This window comes from Oncorhynchus masou, unplaced genomic scaffold (assembly GCF_036934945.1).
Source record: "Oncorhynchus masou masou isolate Uvic2021 unplaced genomic scaffold, UVic_Omas_1.1 unplaced_scaffold_1339, whole genome shotgun sequence".
NCBI lineage: Eukaryota > Metazoa > Chordata > Actinopteri > Salmoniformes > Salmonidae > Oncorhynchus > Oncorhynchus masou.
In genome coordinates, this window is record NW_027003272.1 from 49,360 (window position 1) to 73,139 (window position 23,780).

General features: G+C 46.7%; 1 protein-coding gene across 1 annotated transcript in view; it reads left to right on the plus strand.

Annotated features, from left to right (window-relative positions):
- The first annotated feature begins 399 nt into the window (after window positions 1-399).
- Window positions 400-23,780, plus strand: part of LOC135530419 (semaphorin-5B-like) — a 70,120-nt gene continuing 46,739 nt past the window's right edge. Inside the window, exons 1-7 of the mRNA XM_064958751.1 lie at window positions 400-616; window positions 6,768-6,867; window positions 7,284-7,329; window positions 12,644-12,706; window positions 14,063-14,161; window positions 16,812-17,025; window positions 18,511-18,796. Of these exons, the coding sequence (XP_064814823.1) occupies window positions 424-616; window positions 6,768-6,867; window positions 7,284-7,329; window positions 12,644-12,706; window positions 14,063-14,161; window positions 16,812-17,025; window positions 18,511-18,796 (1,001 nt within the window). The 5' untranslated portion in view covers window positions 400-423. The remainder of the gene's footprint in view (window positions 617-6,767; window positions 6,868-7,283; window positions 7,330-12,643; window positions 12,707-14,062; window positions 14,162-16,811; window positions 17,026-18,510; window positions 18,797-23,780) is intronic.

Genomic DNA, 23,780 nt, shown 5'->3' on the forward strand with positions numbered 1-23,780 from the left:
AATGTAAACTATTCTATACTAAACAATTTTATTGTAAACTATTCTATACTAAACTATTCTACTCTATGAAAATAGGCCATTGTTCTCTTATTCTATCGGCTAAAGGGGATTAAGGGGGACACTGTTCCCTCAACCCCTGCATATCTAAAACATAGTATTATCTATGGTCTGTGGTGTTCAGCTGACACGCTGCTCTTTCTACCTTTAGTTCCCATATCTTTCAAGGAGTAAAAATATCTAAAAGCTCAAATACATTTTATACAGAAGACAATGTCGTTCTAGTTGTCTTTCACTGCACTTTACTGTCTAAGTGGTGATTGGCTGTCTGTATGTTATAATCTATCGTCATTGGCCATGTGTATGTTTGACTGACAGCTCTGTCCTTCCTCCCTCAGGTGTGTCCTGTGAGGACCAGTTAGAGGTATGGTGGGCGTGGTTGGCCCCGTAACCATGGCGACGTCTCTGTGGGAGTTTGTGTCCCTTCATCCCGTTGGTCTAGTGCTGCTCCTCTGCCTGCCACTCTGTCTATGCCAGCAGCCATTGGTCAACGTTGAGAGTCCGTTCCCACCCCTACCGGAGTGTACCAGGAAAGTTCATCCCATCGTCCCATACAAAGGTGAGCACATGAGATACTTTGACCATTTGCCTGTTGTGCCGGGTAGGCAGGGGTTGCATTTTTAAGAGTATGCAATTGGTTGCGGTGCTCCAGGCAGCTCAGTCAAGCATAGCGAAAGTATTTGACAGATTTCCAATACCATTTTGTAAATCTACTCCTCACTAGCATCATTATTCCAATGAGACGTTTCACAATGGTTTGCTATTCACTGCTATCTCCTCTGAGGATTCTGCAGCCTCATCCTTCTCAATCACTCCTCTGCCCGGAACGCCAGCTATATGGGTCTGGCCCAAGAGAAACCCAAAGGACAGCAACATTTTGTGATTGTAGATAATTGGACTCCTCTCATTTCTGGAGCCTTTTCCCTTGTAAGAGAGTTGTCTATTCTTTCTCTCTCTCATCCCCAAACCCCCCCCCCTCACTCCTTCCCTCCACAGTCAGCTCTTTTCAGGGTTCCATTATCCAGAGAGATAGAGAGAGAGAGACTACTTTCCACTCCATTTGGATGTCTGTTAGAAAGTGTCTGTCCTTTGCCAGGATGCTCCCCCCCTCTGGGGTGTAGTTTCTGAAAGGGGTCTGAGGAGAGGAGGGGGGGGAGGAAGAGAGGGGAGAATGGTAAACTGTTCTGTCAGTCAACTGTCAATCATCAGACACTTGTCACACTTGTCACATGCTGGTTCAATGTGGCTGAGACTGGCATCACTATGTAGCTCAGGGAACACTGCTGTCTGCTATTGTTGTCTTACTGGAGACCGGATGGGCAACTCTGATGTGGGTGGGGCCACAAGAAATCTGAACTCATCATGAGGGGCCACTGTGGCTCGCGAGTCTGCCTATCCACACAAGGCTCCCGAGTGGCTCGCTGGTCTGCCTACCCACACAGCTTCTCCCGAGTGGCTCGCGAGTCTGCCTACCCACACAAGGCTCCCGAGTGGTTCGCGGGTCTGCCTACCCACACAAGGCTCCCGAGTGGCTCGCTGGTCTGCCTACCCACACAGGGCTCCCGAGTGGCTCGCTGGTCTGCCTACCCACACAGGGCTCCCGAGTGGCTCGCTGGTCTGCCTACCCACACAGGGCTCCCGAGTGGCTCGCTGGTCTGCCTACCCACACAGGGCTCCCGAGTGGCTCGCTGTTCTGCATACCCACACAGGGCTCCCGAGTGGCTCGCTGGTCTGCCTACCCACACAGCTTCTCCCGAGTGGCTCGCGAGTCTGCCTACCCACACAAGGCTCCCGAGTGGCTCGCTGGTCTGCCTACCCACACAGCTTCTCCCGAGTGGCTCGCTGGTCTGCCTACCCACACAGGGCTCCCGAGTGGCTCGCGGGTCTGCCTACCCACACAGGGCTCCCGAGGGGCTCGCGGGTCTGTCTACCCACACAGGGCTCCCGAGTGGCTCGCTGGTCTGCCTACCCACACAGGGCTCCCGAGTGGTTCGCGGTTCTGCCTACCCACACAGGGCTCCCGAGTGGCTCGCTGGTCTGCCTACCCACACAGGGCTCCCGAGTGGCTCGCTGGTCTGCCTACCCACACAGGGCTCCCGAGTGGCTCGCGAGTCTGCCTACCCACACAAGGCTCCCGAGTGGCTCGCTGGTCTGCCTACCCACACAGCTTCTCCCGAGTGGCTCGCGAGTCTGCCTACCCACACAAGGCTCCCGAGTGGTTCGCGGGTCTGCCTACCCACACAGGGCTCCCGAGTGGCTCGCGGGTCTGCCTACCCACACAAGGCTCCCGAGTGGCTCGCTGGTCTGCCTACCCACACAAGGCTCCCGAGTGGCTCGCTGGTCTGCCTACCCACACAGCTTCTCCCGAGTGGCTCGCTGGTCTGCCTACCCACACAGGGCTCCCGAGTGGCTCGCGGGTCTGCCTACCCACACAGGGTTCCCGAGTGGCTCGCGGGTCTGCGTACCCACACAGGGCTCCTGAGTAGCCGGGGTAGGGGAGGTGTAGGGGAGGGTTTGGTCGGGGTATTGGAGGGGTAGGCCGGGGTAGGGGGGTTTGGTCGGGGTAGGGAGGGGTAGGGGAGGGTTTGGTCGGGGTAGGGGAGGGTTTGGCTGGGGTAGGGGAGGGTTAGGTCGGGGTAGGGGAGGGTTTTGCCGGGGTAGGGGAGGGTTTGGTCGGGGTAGGGAGGGGTAAGGGAGGGGTAGGCCGGGGTAGGGGAGGGTAGGCCGGGGTAGGGGAGGGTTTGGTCGTGGTAGGGGAGGGTTTGGCCGGGGTAGGCCGTCATTGTAAATAAAAATTGTTTACAAATGTAAAACATGCAGTCAGCATGTTGACGGCCCGAAGTGACATCAACTTTTTTCCCCTCATGACAGCAGAGAGAAAAATTTGACGTTTTATAGTTATTTCCTGCAATTCTTCACATTTGGCCATTGGGTGGAGAGAAATGTTTGCAGTTTTTAATATGTTCTGAGTGAGAGTGACTAATAAAATCAATGGGCCCCTGTCGGTAATTCAACCATGATTACTACAAGTTTAGATAGCTGGCAAGACTAACTTACCAATCTAAAACATGTTAGCTGACACGTGCTGTCAGTGACTGACATATTTTGGGGGTGGAATTGATCGCAGGCCTACAGAAGAAGCAGTTGCCCATCTCCCGCTGTAGGCAAACATGGATATGGACTGAAGCCTTTTAAAGATGGCGTCGACAGAGAGGGCTGCCTCGCTTCTAGTCCTTTTACAAGCATTTAGCTACTCTCCCAATAACACCTGCTAACCATGTGTATGTGACCAATAACATCTGCTAACCATGTGTATGTGACCGATAACATATGCTAACCATGTGTATGTGACCAATAACATCTGCTAACCATGTGTATGTGACCAATAACATCTGCTAACCATGTGTATGTGACCAATAACATCTGCTAACCATGTGTATGTGACCGATAACATCTGCTAACCATGTGTATGTGACCGATAACATCTGCTAACCATGTGCATGTGACCGATAACATCTGCTAACCATGTGCATGTGACCAATAACATCTGCTAACCATGTGCATGTGACCAATAACATCTGCTAACCATGTGTATGTGACCAATAACATCTGCTAACCATGTGTATGTGACCGATAACATCTGCTAACCATGTGCATGTGACCAATAACATCTGCTAACTATGTGCATGTGACCAATAACATCTGCTAACCATGTGCATGTGACCAATAACATCTGCTAACCATGTGCATGTGACCAATAACATCTGCTAACCATGTGCATGTGACCAATAACATCTGCTAACCATGTGCATGTGACCAATAACATCTGCTAACCATGTGTATGTGACCAATAACATCTGCTAACCATGTGCATGTGACCAATAACATCTGCTAACCATGTGCATGTGACCAATAACATCTGCTAACCATGTGCATGTGACCAATAACATCTGCTAACCATGTGCATGTGACCAATAACATCTGCTAACCATGTGCATGTGACCAATAACATCTGCTAACCATGTGCATGTGACCAATAACATCTGCTAACCATGTGTATGTGACCAATAACATCTGCTAACCATGTGTATGTGACCAATAACATCTGCTAACCATGTGTATGTGACCAATAACATCTGCTAACCATGTGCATGTGACCAATAACATCTGCTAACCATGTGCATGTGACCAATAACATCTGCTAACCATGTGTATGTGACCAATAACATCTGCTAACCATGTGTATGTGACCAATAACATCTGCTAACCATGTGCATGTGACCAATAATATTTGATTTGAAGCCATTCAGATCCAGTGACATTGTGTCAAGCATGCCTGTATGTTGCTGCACATTTCCCTATGAGAAATGAAAGCATTCAATATATTTATTCATTGATCCATCTACTAGAGAATAGAACTGTAGCGACTACATGTTCTGACCTGGTGTGAAACAGGCACAACTCCACAACATTGTGTTAGTGAGAACTCGGTTAGACATCTTGTAAAGAGCTCATAGCAGCGTACAGTAGCAACTCTATCCAGAAGGGGATGTTTATGGTGTGATACGAATGCTGTCAGAAGTTGTGTGCCATTTTTCATTTTTAATATCGTCGTCATTGAAAGGTTTCAGAGGGACTAACCTTTATGCAGGATACCATTTCTCATTTTGGAAGGAGATTATTCCCACCCAGAGGGAGCATTAACTTCATATTATGGACCAAGAACCAAAGGTCTGTTTTAACAGTGTGAGGTTTGGGGTACTAGTGGTTCTGATTAACAGTCTGTCTGTGTTAGCAGAGTGGTGTGGACTTTCACATTTTACAATACTATCTCAATGGCTGAGGCTTTTTTCATATTACAGTGTTATGATTTTGAAATACACTTAACATCACCTGTCGTCTGTAGAAATGATCTATATATTAAACTGTTGCTGAGATACACTGAACTTTGTTGCAAGAATCTAGTTCAGGCTGATATCACGTCGATATGAGAACGTCTTTGCTCGCCTTCTCTGACTTTTCCCATTTGTTTTGAAGTTGTGTCTCTATCTCCTCAATTTAAAGTCCCCAGTTGGACGCATCCAAGCTAAACTGTTTATATTTGCCCATCAAACAGTCTTTCTATTGGTGCAGAGTCCCGAGCCTTGGCTGTTTTGACTGGGTGTCGAGTTACATTAACATCAGGACACCAAAACAAACCCTGGCTTTATTGCTTTGGGTACATCCCTCCCTCCCCCCAAAGACCTCTTTGTCTCCCCCATCTCTTTCTCTCTCTCTAACACCCGCTCTCTCTCCATCTCTCTCTCTCGGTCTTCCTCTGTCTCTCGCTCTCTCTCTCTGTCTTCCTCTGTCTCTCCCTCTCTCTCTCTGTCTTCCTCTGTCTCTCCCTCTCTCTCTCTGTCTTCCTCTGTCTCTCCCTCTCTCTCTCTGTCTTCCTCTGTCTCTCCCTCTCTCTCTCTGTCTTCCTCTGTCTCTCACTCTCTCGCTCTGTCTTCCTCTGTCTCTCTCGCTCTCTCTCTCTGTCTTCCTCTGTCTCTCTCGCTCTCTCTCTCTGTCTTCCTCTGTCTCTCGCTCTCTCTCTCTGTCTTCATCTGTCTCTCTCGCTCTCTCTCTCTGTCTTCCTCTGTCTCTCGCTCTCTCTCTCTGTCTTCATCTGTCTCCCCCTCTCTCTCTGTCTTTCTCTCTTTCTCTGTCTCCCTCTCTGTTTCCCCCCTCTCTCTCTTTCTCTCTCTCTCTCTTTGTCTCTCACTCTCCCTTTCTCTGTCTCACTCTCTGTTTCCCCCTCTCTCTCTCTCTTTCTCTCTCTCTCTCTGTCTCTCACTCTCTCTTTCTCTGTCTCACTCTCTGTTTCCCCCTCTGTTTCCCCCTCTCTCTTTCTCTCTCTCTCTTTGTCCCTCTCTCTCTCTCTCTCTCTCTCTCTTTCTCTCTCTCTGTTTGTCTCTCACTCTCTTTCTCTGTCTCCCTCTCTTTTTCCCCCTCTCTCTTTCTCTCTCTCTGTCTCTCACTCTCTCTTTCTCTGTCTCGCTCTCTGTTTCCCCCTCTGTTTCCCCCTCTATCTCTCTCTTTCTCTCTCTCTCTTTCTCTCTCTCTCTTTGTCTCTCACTCTCTCTTTGTCTCTCACTCTCTTTCTCTCTCTCCCCCTCTGTTTCCCCCTCTGTTTCCCCCTCTCTCTCTTTCTCTCTCTCTCTCTCTCTCTCTCTCTCTCACTCTCTTTCTCTGTCTCCCCTCTGTTTCCCCCTCTCTCTCTCTTTCTCTCTCTCCCTCCCCTAACTCTCCCTCTGTCTCTCATTCTCCATCTAATGAAGCAGGCTAACTTTAGCTCAGCCTCTGGTAAGGGTCAGCATGCGTTTCAGCACAGGGCTCAAGGAGAGATTATCTGCTGGTTTGGCAGCTTTTGGTTTTGAGCCACCCGCTCACACAGTCGCACTGATCTTGATATGATACAGATGTGTCAACATGCTACTACTGTGTTAGCCTGCTACTGTCATAATGGATCTACAGGAGCTGGTTGATGCCTCGTGAAAAATCAGTTGATGACACAGGCTGAAAGGCTCATCCCCATGTTTCAGGTAAAGCGTCAGGGGAGAGACATTTCACACAGTCAGAGCAGGGCCTGAGCCAGCGACCGTTTAGTGTCGGCTTCCCAACCGACTGGATGTTCACACTCCTTTCACCTCCTCATCTTCCTTCCCTCCTCTTCCTCCTTTCAGCACTGAGTCCCTGGATGTCAGGATTCTCTCGTCCCGGAGTGAAGGACTTTTCCCAGCTGACCCTTGACCTGACCAGAAACCAGCTGATTGTGGGAGCTAGGTGAGACACACACACACACACACACACACACACACACCCTAAGCATACACACACACACACACACACACACACACACACACACACACACACACACACACACACACACACACCTAAGCATACACACACACACACCTAAGCATACACACACACACACACACAAACCTAAGCATACACACACACACACACACACAAACCTAAGCATACACACACACACACAAACCTAAGCATACACACACACACACCTAAGCATACACACACACACACCTAAGCATACACACACACAAAGTGCAACCCACACACAGACCACCTATTTTACATGTACACACACATCCAACACAACAGACTTTTGCTTGTTTGTTTTCCTGATGTAGAATATGCCATCATGTTGGTTAGAACTCTCTCTCCTCTGTCTCCAGAAATCACCTCTTCAGACTGAGTCTCAGTAATGCTTCTCTCTTACAGGTAAGCCGTTCACAGCTCTCCATGCTCCCCCCGTTATTACACACCACATTACGTAGGGCTGTTTTCACTCTTCCAAATGGTAGCTAGGCAACCATATAGTTTGTTGAAATTGTAGAAGAGACCAGACACATCAGAGTAACTGTTAGCCATAAGGCTCTGTTCCTTAGCTTAGTGGAGTAAGGGGGGTGGGGGGTAGGAATGTCAACACACTGAGGGTTTACTGGGCCAAACTGGTGTTTGCCAGGGGTTACATCACACAGGAACGGGATCTACCCAGCTACCTTTACTCTGCCCACTCGCTCTCTGTCAATTTCAATTTAAGGGGCTTTATTGGCATGGGAAACACATGTTTACATTGACAAAGCAAGTGAAATAGATAATAAGTAAAAGTGAAATAAACAATACATTTTTTTACAGTAAACTTTACTTTACATTCACAGAATTACTAAAGAAATGTCAAATTCAGATTATGTGCAAATAGTTAAAGTACAAAAGGGAAAATAAATAAACATAAATCTCTCTGGTTGTTTATCTCTCTCTGTCTCTGTCTCTCTTTCTCTCTCTGTCTATCGCGCTCTCTTTCTCTCTGTCTTGCTCTCTCTCTGTGTCTCTCTCTGTCTCTCTCTGTCTATCGCGCTCTCTTTCTCTCTGTCTCGCTCTCTCTCTCTCTGTATCGCGCTCTCTTTCTCTCTGTCTCGCTCTGTCTATCGCGCTCTCTTTCTCTCTGTCTTGCTCTCTGTGTCTCTCTGTCTCTCTCTGTCTATCGCGCTCTCTTTCTCTCTGTCTCGCTCTCTCTCTCTCTGTATCGCGCTCTCTTTCTCTCTGTCTCTCTGTCTATCTCTTTCTCTCTGTCTTGCTCTCTGTGTCTCTCTGTCTCTCTCTGTCTATCGCGCTCTCTTTCTCTCTGTCTCGCTCTCTCTCTCTCTGTATCGCGCTCTCTTTCTCTCTGTCTCGCTCTGTCTATCGCGCTCTCTTTCTCTCTGTCTCGCTCTCTCTCTCTGTGTCTCTCTCTCTCTGTCTCTCTCTGTCTATCGCGCTCTTTTCCCTCTCTCTCTGTGTCTCTCTCTCTCTGTCTCTCTCTCTCTATTCCTTGTCTCCTCTCCCTCCCCTGATCCCTACCCTGTCATTGCTAAACGGCTGATCAATTTGATGTCAGTCATGAACTTTCTGTCAGATTTGTCCTGAGGGCCACGTCATTGCTTCCTTGGGATAATACCCATCAAACGTCTCCCTAAAATCAATCTGAATAAGCTGTTTTGGAAATGTCACAGTGCTGCACTAATGTCTTCCTGTCCATCTGGCCGTCCGTCTGTCTGTCTTAGAGATATTATAAATATATTCCATCTCTTACAATGACTCCTTGATAAGTCATTAACTGTATGCATTGTTTTTCATCAGTATACAACTAAAGGACCTACCGTGAATATTACAAAGTACCTCTCTCCTTTAATGTTATGATTGTAGTGTTTTTTTCTCTACGAATTATGATCCATTTGTATCCATGGATACAAGGTACATTGAGTTCATTTGGAAGTTCAAGGATGACTGCATATAACATAAATAATTTCTTACAGGGTTGTTTTACAATTTCAATATACAGATGTAGGATCTTAATTTGATCACCCTTTTTCAGGAGAACTTTCCTGCTAAGCAGGAAATTTGAACTTGTAGTATATTTCAGGTTTAAAAAGGCTTCGGAAGTTTGTAATTTCCACTTTGAAAGCGTTAGGTTTAAAATCCGATTTTATGAATTTGTAGCTGTGCTAGCGAGTGACCACTCCGCAGCGCTGCCTCCAGAACAACATTCATGATGAAAAACGCTAATATGCTACAAAGATGACCATTAATTATAATAATTAACATTACCTCTTGCTGCAGGATTTTTTTCCTGCTGTAGCAAACTGGTTCAAATTAAGATCCTACATCTGTACCACTATCGGCAAATGTTAAAATGTTAAACGTGCCTTAAAAAAGTATTGAACTTTGTAGTCAGTATACATCCAGGTACTTAAGGAGTGTAGTCAGTATACATCCAGGTTCTTAAGGAGTGTAGTCAGTATACATCCAGGTACTTAAGGAGTGTAGTCAGTGTACATCCAGGTACTTAAGGAGTGTAGTCAGTATAAATCCAGGTGCTTAAGGAGTGTAGTCAGTATACATCCAGGTACTTAAGGAGTGTAGTCAGTGTACATCCAGGTACTTAAGGAGTGTAATCGGTATACATCCAGGTACTTAAGGAGTGTAGTCAGTATAAATCCAGGTGCTTAAGGAGTGTAGTCAGTATACATCCAGGTACTTAAGGAGTGTAGTCAGTGTACATCCAGGTACTTAAGGAGTGTAATTGGTATACATCCAGGTACTTAAGGAGTGTAGTCAGTATACATCCAGGTACTTAAGGAGTGTAGTCAGTATACATCCAGGTACTTAAGGAGTGTAGTCAATATACATCCAGGTACTTAAGGAGTGTAGTCAGTATACATTCAGGTACTTAAGGAGTGTAGTCAGTATACATCCAGGTACTTAAGGAGTGTAGTCAGTATACATCCAGGTACTTAAGGAGTGTAGTCAGTATACATCCAGGTACTTAAGGAGTGTAGTCAGTATACATCCAGGTACTTAAGGAGCGTAGTCAGTATACATCCAGGTGCTTAAGGAGTGTAGTCAGTATACATCCAGGTGCTTAAGGAGTGTAGTCAGTATACATCCAGGTACTTAAGGAGTGTAGTCAGTATACATCCAGGTACTAAAGGAGTGTAGTCAGTATACATCCAGGTGCTTAAGGAGTGTAGTCAGTATACATCCAGGTGCTTAAGGAGTGTAGTCAGTATACATCCAGGTGCTTAAGGAGTGTAGTCAGTATACATCCAGGTACTTAAGGAGTGTAGTCAGTATACATCCAGGTGCTTAAGGAGTGTAGTCAGTATACATCCAGGTACTTAAGGAGTGTAGTCAGTATACATCCAGGTACTTAAGGAGTGTAGTCAGTATACATCCAGGTACTTAAGGAGTGTAGTCAGTATACATCCAGGTATGTAAGGAGTGTAGTCAGTATACATCCAGGTATGTAAGGAGTGTAGTCAGTATACATCCAGGTGCTTAAGGAGTGTAGTCAGTATACATCCAGGTACTTAAGGAGTGTCCTCGAACAATGAGCCCACTGACCGTCTCAATAAGAGTCTCATGTCATTCATCAATGCTATACTGAATGAACGGACAAGGAGCAGGCTGGGGGAGGGAGGGACATGTGTGACTTTAGAGGCCCTGGTCGGCCTATCAGAGCAAGTGAACCATGAATGACACCTCTGAGAATTAACTCCTTAATCGACCACTGCACCAGTGGCCACAATGGCATTATGTAAACACAGGGAAGAGTTTTCAGTTTGGTCATTCATTCACGCTTTGTCCCTGATATTTAGAAGTAGATTTGGGAGCTCTGTTGTCAGGGGTGACTGAGGGAAAGACTTGGTGGCAGTGAGTTGAGCAGTGAAGGTTCACGAGGCTGAGGCCAGTTTCAGTGGGTCCAAAGTAAAGCACAGTGAAGGTTCACGAGGCTAAGGCCAGTTTCAGTGGGTCCACAGTAAAGCACAGTGAAGGTTCACGAGGCTGAGGCCAGTTTCAGTGGGTCCACAGTAAAGCACAGTGAAGGTTCACGAGGCTAAGGCCAGTTTCAGTGGCTCCACAGTAAAGCACAGTGAAGGTTCACGAGGCTAAGGCCAGTTTCAGTGGCTCCACAGTAAAGCACAGTGAAGGTTCACGAGGCTAAGGCCAGTTTCAGTGGCTCCACAGTAAAGCACAGTGAAATGCTCCAGTATACTGTAAGGTGTGTCAGCGTAAGGACTCCCCTTAAGTTTGAGGGTCTGAGAGATATATCGGTTTAATAGGAAATAGGAAATCGTTTTTGCAGGTCAATAGTTTGTGCAGTCAGCATTGTAATGGTAGGACACATACCAGTTTATTTATCAGCTATTTTAGTGAAATTATATTGCAGTCTTGGATGGCAATTTTGGGCCTTGAGATGTGCACACAATTGTATTTACTACGTTTGTTTACACTGATATTTATGGTGTAAACAAACCTTGATTTATAGTTTCAGTCAGTTTCCCAGAACTATGATAACATTTCCCCCAAAATGAGGTGCTGCTTTTCGCTCTCAGGACCACAATGAAACTGTAGGAACAGAGAATACAGTTTAATTATACTACTATTCTTATGCCCAATAATTGATTTACCTTTATTTAACCTTTATTTAACTTTATTTTACCTTTATTTTACCTTTATTTTACCAGACAAATCAGTTAAGAACAAATTCTTATTTACAATGACGGCCTAGGAACAGTGGGTTAACTGCCTTGTTCAGGGGAAGAACAACAGATTTTTTACATTGTCTTCTCTGGGATTCGACTTTGCAAACTTTCGGTTACTAGGCCAACGCTCTAACCACTAGGCTTCCTTACTGAACCCAAAAAACTATTCCTTGGAAAGTTATATGCAAAATAGGGGAACCTTGTGCAAATGTTGTTAGAACATTTTGTGTTAGCTGGATGACTTGTGTTTTTGTTTTTGTTTGGCCTGTGGTCAAGATCCAATTGGTGTAGCCATGGTGATTAGACTTTAGTGATTGAGTTGGGGGGAGTAACCATGGTGATTAGACTGAGTAATTGAGTTGGGGGGAGTAACCATGGTGATTAGACTGGAGTGATTGAGTTGGGGGAGTAACCATGGTGATTAGACTGAGTGATTGAGTTGGGGGAGTAGCCATGGTGATTAGACTGGAGTGATTGAGTTGGGGGAGTAACCATGGTGATTAGACTGGAGTGATTGACTGCAATCGAGGACAGAGTATTTTTACGCACAACACACTTCAGCACTCGGCGGTCCCGTTCTGTGAGCTTGTGTGGCCTACCACTTCGCGGCTGAGCCATTGTTGCTCCTAGACTTTCCACTTCACAATAACAGCACTTACAAATGCACCTTACCGGGGCAGGTCTAGCAAAGGCAGAAATTTGATGAACTGACTTGTTGGAAAGGTGGCATCCTATGATGGTGCCACGTTGAAAGTCAGTATGGGTCATTCTACTGCCAATGTTTGTCTATGGAGATTGCATGACTGTGCGCTCAATTTTATACACCTGTCAGCAACGGGTGTTGATAAAAAAGGTGTCCACATACTTTTTGTGTATGTGTATGTATAGTAGTATATACAGTACATATCAAATACTAAATCTGATTTAGCAAGGATCCAATCTACACATTCTGTCCACGTTATTGTGCACACGTTTATATGTCATTTTTTAAATGTAATTTTCTTCTCTAGGCAGTAGAATGGGGACCAGATGAAGACACCAAGCGGTCCTGTCAGAGCAAAGGAAAGACAGAGGTATTATAGCTGTCTGGCAGTTATGGACACTTTAAATAGAGAAAGACAGACGACTGGTAGAATTCTACATTAAAGGGGCTGCCCTCACCAGAGATATTTAGATATAGACAGACGACTGGTAGAATTCTACATTAAAGCGGCTGCCCTCACCAGAGATATTTAGATAAAGACAGACGACTGGTAGAATTCTACATTAAAGCGGCTGCCCTCACCAGAGATATTTAGATAAAGACAGACGACTGGTAGAATTCTACATTAAAGCGGCTGCCCTCACCAGAGATATTTAGATAAAGACAGACGACTGGTAGAATTCTACATTAAAGCGGCTGCCCTCACCAGAGATATTTAGATAGAGAAAGACAGATGACTGGTAGAATTCTACATTAAAGGGGCTGCCCTCACCAGAGATATTTAGATAGATGAAGACAGACGACTGGTAGAATTCTACATTAAAGGGGCTGCCCTCACCAGAGATATTTAGATAGAGAAAGACAGATGACTGGTAGAATTCTACATTAAAGCGGCTGCCCTCACCAGAGATATTTAGATAAAGACAGACGACTGGTAGAATTCTACATTAAAGGGGCTGCCCTCACCAGAGATATTTAGATAGAGAAAGACAGATGACTGGTAGAATTCTACATTAAAGCGGCTGCCCTCACCAGAGATATTTAGATAAAGACAGACGACTGGTAGAATTCTACATTAAAGGGGCTGCCCTCACCAGAGATATTTAGATAAAGACAGACGACTGGTAGAATTCTACATTAAAGGGGCTGCCCTCACCAGAGATATTTAGATAGAGGAAGACAGACGACTGGTAGAATTCTACATTAAAGGGGCTGCCCTCACCAGAGATATTTAGATAAAGACAGACGACTGGTAGAATTCTACATTAAAGCGGCTGCCCTCACCAGAGATATTTAGATAGAGGAAGACAGATGACTGGTAGAATTCTACATTAAAGGGGCTGCCCTCACCAGAGATATTTAGATAGAGGAAGACAGACGACTGGTAGAATTCTACATTAAAGCGGCTGCCCTCACCAGAGATATTTAGATAAAGACAGACGACTGGTAGAATTCTACATTAAAGGGGCTGCCCTCACCAGAGATATTTAGATAGAGGAAGACAGACGACTGGTAGAATTCTACATTAAAGCGGCTGCCCTCACCAGAGATATTTAGATAAAGACAGACGACTGGTAGAATTCTACATTAAAGGGGCTGCCCTCACCAGAGATATTTAGATAGCTTCAATGAAGTGTACTAGAACCTTGTACAGGAAGAAATGAATAGACCATATTGTATGGTGGTGTTATGACGTCTTTGACCTCCCGGGTTCCCGTCCCCGCAGGATGAATGTCAGAACTACATCCGGGTCCTGCTCATCACCGGGAAGCGGATCTTTACCTGTGGAACCAACGCCTTTACCCCCGTCTGCACCACTCGGCAGGTGAGAGAGAGAGGGAGGAGGATGAAGATAGAGTTGAAGGAGATGAGAGAGGAGTAACAGGAGAGGGAGATGAGAGAGGAGTAACAGGAGAGGGAGGTGAGAGAGTAACAGGAGAGGGAGATGAGAGAGAGGAGTAACAGGAGAGGGAGATGAGAGAGGAGTAACAGGAGAGGGAGGTGAGAGAGGAGTAACAGGAGAGGGAGATGAGAGAGAGGAGTAACAGGAGAGGGAGAGGGAGATGAGGATGAAGATAGAGTTGAAGGAGATGAGAGAGGAGTAACAGGAGAGGGAGATGAGAGAGGAGTAACAGGAGAGGGGGTGAGAGAGGAGTAACAGGAGAGGGAGATGAGAGAGGAGTAACAGGAGAGGGAGATGAGTAACAGGAGAGGGAGGTGAGAGAGGAGTAACAGGAGAGGGAGATGAGAGAGGAGTAACAGGAGAGGGAGATGAGTAACAGGAGAGGGAGGTGAGAGAGGAGTAACAGGAGAGGGAGATGAGAGAGGAGTAACAGGAGAGGGGGGGAGAGAGTAACAGGAGAGGTAGATGAGAGAGAGGAGTAACAGGAGAGGGAGATGAGAGAGAGAGGAGTAACAGGAGAGGGAGAGGGAGATGAGAGAGGAGTAACAGGAGAGGGAGATGAGAGAGAGGAGTAACAGGAGAGGGAGATGAGAGAGAGGAGTAACAGGAGAGGGAGATGAGAGAGAGGAGTAACAGGAGAGGGAGATGAGAGAGAGGAGTAACAGGAGAGGGAGATGAGAGAGAGGAGTAACAGGAGAGGGAGATGAGAGAGAGGAGTAACAGGAGAGGGAGGGGGAGATGAGAGAGGAGTAACAGGAGAGGGAGATGAGAGAGGAGTAACAGGAGAGGGAGGGGGAGATGAGAGAGGCGTAACAGGCGAGGGAGATGAGAGAGGAGTAACAGGAGAGGGAGATGAGAGAGGAGTAACAGGAGAGGGAGATGAGAGAGGAGTAACAGGAGAGGGAGGGGGAGATGAGAGAGGCGTAACAGGCGAGGGAGATGAGAGAGGCGTAACAGGCGAGGGAGATGAGAGAGGAGTAACAGGAGAGGGAGATGAGAGAGGAGTAACAGGAGAGGGAGGGGGAGATGAGAGAGGCGTAACAGGCGAGGGAGATGAGAGAGGCGTAACAGGCGAGGGAGATGAGAGAGGAGTAACAGGAGAGGGAGATGAGAGAGGAGTAACAGGAGAGGGAGATGAGAGAGGAGTAACAGGAGAGGGAGGGGGAGATGAGAGAGGCGTAACAGGCGAGGGGGTGAGAGAGGAGTAACAGGAGAGGGAGATGAGAGAGGAGTAACAGGAGAGGGAGGGGGAGATGAGAGAGGCGTAACAGGCGAGGGGGTGAGAGAGGAGTAACATGAGAGGGAGGGGGAGATGGGAGAGGAGTAACAGGAGAGGGAGATGAGAGAGGAGGGACAGGATGGAGCACTTTGTTCACAATGTTGAACAGCAAACCACTGACCCACACTACGCCACGACACGCTTTCTGACATCTGCCGGTACAGTAGAATCCGGGATTCATCCGTAAAGAGCACACCTCTCCAGCGTGCCAGTGGCCATCCTAGGTGAGCCTTTGCCCACTGAAGTCGGTTACAACGCCGAACTGCAGTCAGGTCAAGACGACAAGAACACAGATCAGCTTCCCTGAGACGGTTTCTGGCAGTTTGTGCAGAAATTATTTGGTTGTGCAAACCCACAGTGTCATCCGCTGTCCGGCTGGCTGGTCTCAGACAATCCCGCAGGTGAAGAAGCCAGATGTGGGCTGGGTGGTCTCAGACAATCCCGCAGGTGAAGAAGCCAGATGTGGGCTGGGTGGCTGGTCTCAGACAATCCCGCAGGTGAAGAAGCCAGATGTGGGCTGGCTGGTCTCAGACAATCCCGCAGGTGAAGAAGCCGGATGTGGGCTGGCGTGCTTCGCGGTTGTAAGGTCAGTTGGACCTGCTGGCAAACAGCGTTGGAGTGGGCTTATGGTAGAGAAATGAACATTCACTTCTCTGGCAACGGCTCTGGTGGACATTCCTGCAGTCAGCATGCCAATTGCACCCCTCCTCAAAACTTGAGACATCTGTGGCATTGTGTTGTGTAACAAAACTGTACATTTTAGGGTGGCCTTTTATTGTCCCCCACATAAGATGCACTAACAAGGATATAAACAAATTTGTGGCCAAAATTTGAGAGATAAGCTTTTTGTGAGTATGGAACATTTCTGGGATATTTTATTTCAGCTGATGAAACATGGGACCAACACTTTCCATGTTGCGTTTCTATTTCTGTTCAGTGTATATGAAGTAATGTTTTGGCCATGCATACTGTATAGCAGGTGTCTGCGGCAAAACCGGAACAAATCTGTTCTCCAGTATTCCCACGAGTAAAAGAGGAGACATGATTGTGTCTCAATGTAATCAACGAATGAAGGGATTGTTATTTTCAAATACAATATATTTTTTGGCTTAGTTGTGGTCTATTTACAGTGTAAAAATTATAATAATTATGTTCCGGGCCCCTGACATCCGCTCCGACAAAAATCATCCCTTAGCTGAATGGAGTGGCCTGTTCCTGCTGTTTAGGATCCTAGTATGGACATCTGGACATACCTCTATCTAAACACCTCACCCTTCTTCCATCCTCTTCCAGATAGGAAACATCAGTCGGGTGATGGACACGGTGAACGGGGTGGCGAGATGCCCCTACGACCCGCGTCACAACTCCACTGCCATGGTAACAGAGAAGGGCGAACTCTACGCCGCCACTGTCATCGACTTCTCGGGTCGTGACCCCGTCATCTACCGTAGCCTTGGTAACATGCCGCCGCTGCGAACAGCCCAGTACAACTCCAAATGGCTCAACGGTAAACACTCATGTGAACCATACACTCTTTGAAAAAAAGAGAACCCTTTGAAGAAACCTTTTTGGTTCCATATAGAACACAAAAAGGGTTATCCTATAGGGACAGCCGAAGAACCCTTTTGGAACTATTTTGTCTAATAGTGTAGGAATAGAATTACAATTGGATCATGACTGTACTTCCTGCTTTGCTTCCTGGTTATGGGTACATTCAATATGGCTGCCAGTCCACCCATCAGGGAACATAGACTTGATGAGGTATTTGCATTCGAGCAATTCTATGTCAATGCCAATACATTACTGAACAGCCAACTGTAACTGGCTAGAGGCACTCCTTATGTTCTAACGTGAAGGGAATCCTAGAGGATGAGTCCTAATGGTAATAGGAAGGTGTAAGGAAGAGAGAACTACTGATTCCATGCCAAGAACATCACTGCTCACATTCCTGCTGCTGCATCAGCCGTTTGGAGCTGAAATACCATATCTCTTACACCTTCCCTCCCTCTCTTTCTCTATTCCGGTCTTCTCCCCTCCCTCTCTTTCTCTATTCCTGTCTTCTCCCCTCCCTCTCTTTCTCTATTCCTGTCTTCTCCCCTCCCTCTCTTTCTCTATTCCGGTCTTCTCCCCTCCCTCTCGTTCTCTATTCCTGTCTTCTCCCCTCCCTCTCGTTCTCTATTCCTGTCTTCTCCCCTCCCTCTCTTTCTCTATTCCTGTCTTCTCCCCTCCCTCTCTTTCTCTATTCCTGTCTTCTCCCTCCCTCTCTTTCTCTATTCCTGTCTTCTCCCCTCCCTCTCGTTCTCTATTCCTGTCTTCTCCCCTCCCTCTCTTTCTCTATTCCTGTCTTCTCCCTCCCTCTCTTTCTCTATTCCTGTCTTCTCCCCTCCCTCTCGTTCTCTATTCCTGTCTTCTCCCCTCCCTCTCGTTCTCTATTCCTGTCTTCTCCCTCCCTCTCTTTCTCTATTCCTGTCTTCTCCCCTCCCTCTCTTTCTCTATTCCTGTCTTCTCCCCTCCCTCTCTTTCTCTATTCCTGTCTTCTCCCCTCCCTCTCTTTCTCTATTCCTGTCTTCTCCCCTCCCTCTCGTTCTCTATTCCTGTCTTCTCCCCTCCCTCTCTTTCTCTATTCCTGTCTTCTCCCCTCCCTCTCTTTCTCTATTCCTGTCTTCTCCCCTCCCTCTCTTTCTCTATTCCTGTCTTCTCCCCTCCCTCTCTTTCTCTATTCCTGTCTTCTCCCCCTCCCTCTCTTTCTCTATTCCTGTCTTCTCCCCCTCCCTCTCTTTCTCTATTCCTGTCTTCTCCCCTCCCTCTCTTTCTCTATTCCTGTCTTCTCCCCTCCCTCTCTTTCTCTATTCCTGTCTTCTCCCCTCCCTCTCTTTCTCTATTCCTGTCTTCTCCCCTCCCTCTCTTTCTCTATTCCTGTCTTCTCCCCTCCCTCTCTTTCTCTATTCCTGTCTTCTCCCCTCCTCCCCTCCCTCCTTCCTCTCTCCTCCAGACCCTCACTTTATCTCAGTCTACGAGGTGGGCCTCTTCACCTATTTCTTCCTGAGAGAGAACGCAGTGGAACATGACTGCGGTCGGACCGTGTTCTCCCGAGTGGCCCGGGTCTGTAAGAACGACGTGGGCGGTCGCTTCCTATTGGAGGACACTTGGACTACGTTCATGAAGGCGCGGTTGAACTGCTCGCGGTCAGGAGAGATCCCCTTCTACTATAACGAGCTGCAGAGCACCTTCTATCTGCCCGAACAGGACCTCATCTACGGCATCTTCACCACCAACGTGTGAGTGACACACGCACACACACCTACACACAGACACACACATAAAATGAACACACACATTGTCTGTCATACACACACAGGCTCTTTTACATGTACAGAACCAGTCAGTAGTTTGGACACACCTGCTCATTCAAGGGTTTATCATTATTTGGACTATTCTCTACATTGCAAAGCTGTCATCAAGGCTACTTTGAAGAATCTCAAATATAAAATATCTGTTGAACACTTTTTTGCTTACTCCAAGATTCCATATGTGTTATTTCATCGTTTTGATGTCTTCACTATTATTCTACAATGTAGAAAATAGTAAAAATAAAGAAAAACCCTGGAATGAGTAGGTGTGTCCAAACTTTTGACTGGTACTGTATATATATATATACACATGTATAGATGCAGACACACACACACACACACACACACACACACACACACACACACACACACACACACACACACACACACACACACACACACACACACACACACACACACACACACACACACACACACACACACACACACACCTTTATTCTCCATCTATCCAGTCCTACTTTGTTTTAGTTCATTTATTTACACATTGCCCTAACAGCATCCTGCTGAGGCTGAAGGTTTTACAGATGCTGAGAAGCATATTACACATTTCAAGCTGTTTGGACAAATGCTGAGAGGAGGGAAGTGAAAATCACTTCTCGAGTCTTTTCTTCTCCCGTCTCTGTCTGTGTCGGTGCCCTTGGCTTAGCGACAGAGCAGAACCTTGTCTGGGAGAGACGCTTTAGTCCGCAAGGAAGAATGGTGTTGGAGGATAAATCCACTTAAGAACATTTCTGTGTGACTGTGAAACACTTAAATAGGTTTTAAACTCAAAGGGTTGTGGAAATTGATTGTGGTGAACCATTTGTGTTAGTTAACCCTGTCAGGTTTTGGGTTGCTGTCTGTCTGTCAGTCTGTCGGTCCTACTCTGTGCATAGCCTAAAGCATCATATCCTGTCCAGAAGCTCCTCCCTGCCAGTCTATAGTCCCATGTGCCCTTATCATTGGTCTGTTCAGAACCAACACCCAGAATCCCCTCTCTGCCAGTCTATAGTCCCATGTGCCCTTATCATTGGTCTGTTTAGAACAAACACCCAGAATCCTCTCTCTGCCAGTCTATAGTCCCATGTGCCCTTATCATTGGTCTGTTCAGAACCAACACCCAGAATCCCCTCTCTGCCAGTCTATAGTCCCATGTGCCCTTATCATTGGTCTGTTCAGAACCAACACCCAGAATCCCCTCTCTGCCAGTCTATAGTCCCATGTGCCCTTATCATTGGTCTGTTCAGAACCAACACCCAGAATCCCCTCTCTACCAGTCTGTAGTCCCATGTTCCTTCTCCTTGGTCTGTTCAGAACCAACACCCAGAATCCCCTCTCTGCCAGTCTATAGTCCCATGTGCCCTTATCATTGGTCTGTTCAGAACCAACACCCAGAATCCCCTCTCTGCCAGTCTATAGTCCCATGTGCCCTTATCATTGGTCTGTTCAGAACCAACACCCAGAATCCCCTCTCTACCAGTCTATAGTCCCATGTTCCTTCTCATTGGTCTGTTCAGAACCCCTCTCTGCCAGTCTATAGTCCCATGTTCCTTCTCATTGGTCTGTTCAGAACCCCTCTCTGCCAGTCTGTAGTCCCATGTTCCTTCTCATTGGTCTGTTCAGAACCCCTCTCTGCCAGTCTATAGTCCCATGTTCCTTCTCATTGGTCTGTTCAGAACCCCTCTCTGCCAGTCTGTAGTCCCATGTTCCTTCTCATTGGTCTGTTCAGAACCCCTCTCTGCCAGTCTGTAGTCCCATGTTCCTTCTCATTGGTCTGTTCAGAACCCCTCTCTGCCAGTCTGTAGTCCCATGTTCCTTCTCATTGGTCTGTTCAGAACCCCTCTCTGCCAGTCTGTAGTCCCATGTTCCTTCTCCTTGGTCTGTTCAGAACCCCTCTCTGCCAGTCTGTAGTCCCATGTTCCTTCTCATTGGTCTGTTCAGAACCCCTCTCTGCCAGTCTGTAGTCCCATGTTCCTTCTCCTTGGTCTGTTCAGAACCCCTCTCTGCCAGTCTGTAGTCCCATGTTCCTTCTCCTTGGTCTGTTCAGAACCCCTCTCTGCCAGTCTGTAGTCCCATGTTCCTTCTCATTGGTCTGTTCAGAACCCTCTCTGCCAGTCTGTAGTCCCATGTTCCTTCTCATTGGTCTGTTCAGAACCCCTCTCTGCCAGTCTGTAGTCCCATGTTCATTCTCATTGGTCTGTTCAGAACCCCTCTCTGCCAGTCTGTAGTCCCATGTTTCTTCTCCTTGGTCTGTTCAGAACCCCTCTCTGCCAGTCTGTAGTCCCATGTTCCTTCTCATTGGTCTGTTCAGAACCCCTCTCTGCCAGTCTGTAGTCCCATGTTTCTTCTCCTTGTTCTGTTCAGAACCCCTCTCTGCCAGTCTGTAGTCCCATGTTCCTTCTCATTGGTCTGTTCAGAACCCCTCTCTGCCAGTCTGTAGTCCCATGTTTCTTCTCCTTGGTCTGTTCAGAACCCCTCTCTGCCAGTCTGTAGTCCCATGTTCCTTCTCATTGGTCTGTTCAGAACCCCTCTCTGCCAGTCTGTAGTCCCATGTTCCTTCTCCTTGGTCTGTTCAGAACCCCTCTCTACCAGTCTGTAGTTCCATGTTCCTTCTCATTGGTCTGTTCAGAACCCCTCTCTGCCAGTCTATAGTCCCATGTTCCTTCTCATTGGTCTGTTCAGAACCCCTCTCTGCCAGTCTGTAGTCCCATGTTCCTTCTCATTGGTCTGTTCAGAACCCCTCTCTGATAGACTCAGTGCCAGTAGTTATAACACACTATATTAGTGTGGTAGGCTTCTAACCCATCTACCTCTCCTCCTAGACCCTGTTATTAACATGATGTAAACCTACACACTGCAGTACAGTCAGCCACAGTACAGTCAGCTACAGCCAGCTTCAGTACAGTCTGCTACAGTACAGTCTGCTACAGTACAGTCAGATACAGTACAGTCAGATACAGTACAGTCTGCTACAGTACAGTCAGATACAGTACAGTCTGCTACAGTACAGTCAGATACAGTACAGTCTGTTACAATACAGCCAGCTACAGTACAGTCTGCTACAGTACAGTCAGATACAGTACAGTCAGATACAGTACAGTCAGATACAGTACAGTCTGCTACAGTACAGTCTGCTACAGTACAGTCAGATACAGTACAGTCAGATACAGTACAGTCTGCTACAGTACAGTCAGATACAGTACAGTCAGATACAGTACAGTCAGATACAGTACAGTCTGCTACAGTACAGTCAGATACAGTACAGTCAGATACAGTACAGTCTGATACAGTACAGTCAGATACAGTACAGTCAGATACAGTACAGTCAGATACAGTACAGTCTGCTACAGTACAGTCAGATACAGTACAGTCAGATACAGTACAGTCTGCTACAGTACAGTCAGATACAGTACAGTCAGATACAGTACAGTCTGCTACAGTACAGTCAGATACAGTACAGTCAGATACAGTACAGTCAGATACAGTACAGTCTGCTACAGTACAGTCAGATACAGTACAGTCAGATACAGTACAGTCTGATACAGTACAGTCAGATACAGTACAGTCAGATACAGTACAGTCAGATACAGTACAGTCTGCTACAGTACAGTCAGATACAGTACAGTCAGATACAGTACAGTCTGCTACAGTACAGTCTGCTACAGTACAGTCAGATACAGTACAGTCAGATACAGTACAGTCAGATACAGTACAGTCAGATACAGTACAATCAGATACAGTACAGTCAGATACAGTACAGTCAGATACAGTACAGTCTGCTACAGTACAGTCTGCTACAGTACAGTCAGATACAGTACAGTCAGATACAGTACAGTCAGATACAGTACAGTCTGCTACAGTACAGTCAGATACAGTACAGTCTGCTACAGTACAGTCTGCTACAGTACAGTCAGATACAGTACAGTCAGATACAGTACAGTCTGCTACAGTACAGTCAGATACAGTACAGTCAGATACAGTACAGTCTGATACAGTACAATCAGATACAGTACAGTCAGATACAGTACAGTCAGATACAGTACAGTCTGCTACAGTACAGTCTGCTACAGTACAGTCAGATACAGTACAGTCAGATACAGTACAGTCTGCTACAGTACAGTCAGATACAGTACAGTCAGATACAGTACAGTCTGCTACAGTACAGTCAGATACAGTACAGTCAGATACAGTACAGTCAGATACAGTACAGTCTGCTACAGTACAGTCAGATACAGTACAGTCAGATACTGTACAGTCAGACACAGTACAGTCAGATACAGTACAGTCTGTTACAGTACAGTCAGACACAGTACAGTCAGCTACAGTACAGTCAGACACAGTACAGTCAGATACAGTACAGTCTGTTACAGTACAGTCAGACACAGTACAGTCTGATACAGTACAGTCAGACACAGTACAGTCAGCTACAGTACAGTCTGTTACAGTACAGTCAGATACAGTACAGTCTGATACAGTACAGTCAGACACAGTACAGTCAGACACAGTACAGTCAGATACAGTACAGTCTGATACAGTACAGTCAGATACAGTACAGTCTGATACAGTACAGTCGGGTACAGTACAGTCAGATACAGTACAGTCAGATACAGTACAGTACCCCAGTGGTTCCTTTCATACCTGTACTAATGGTCCTATTGAGAGAGAGCAGTAGCATCAATTTGGGCCTGTATTACTGGCACAAGCACTCTTCTGTCTGAGGTCCATTTTGGACTCACCCAGGGCAGAGCTAAAAGGCTTGTAAACTCTGAGGTATTGAGAAAGACATCTTATCCCAGTCGCACAGACAAAAGACAGGCTGCAAGGCATTGAAACGATAGTGATCTCAGGTATCCTCCAGGGATAACAGGAACCACTCTGAAAGACCTTAGTGATGAAGACGTGGTGTGTCTTG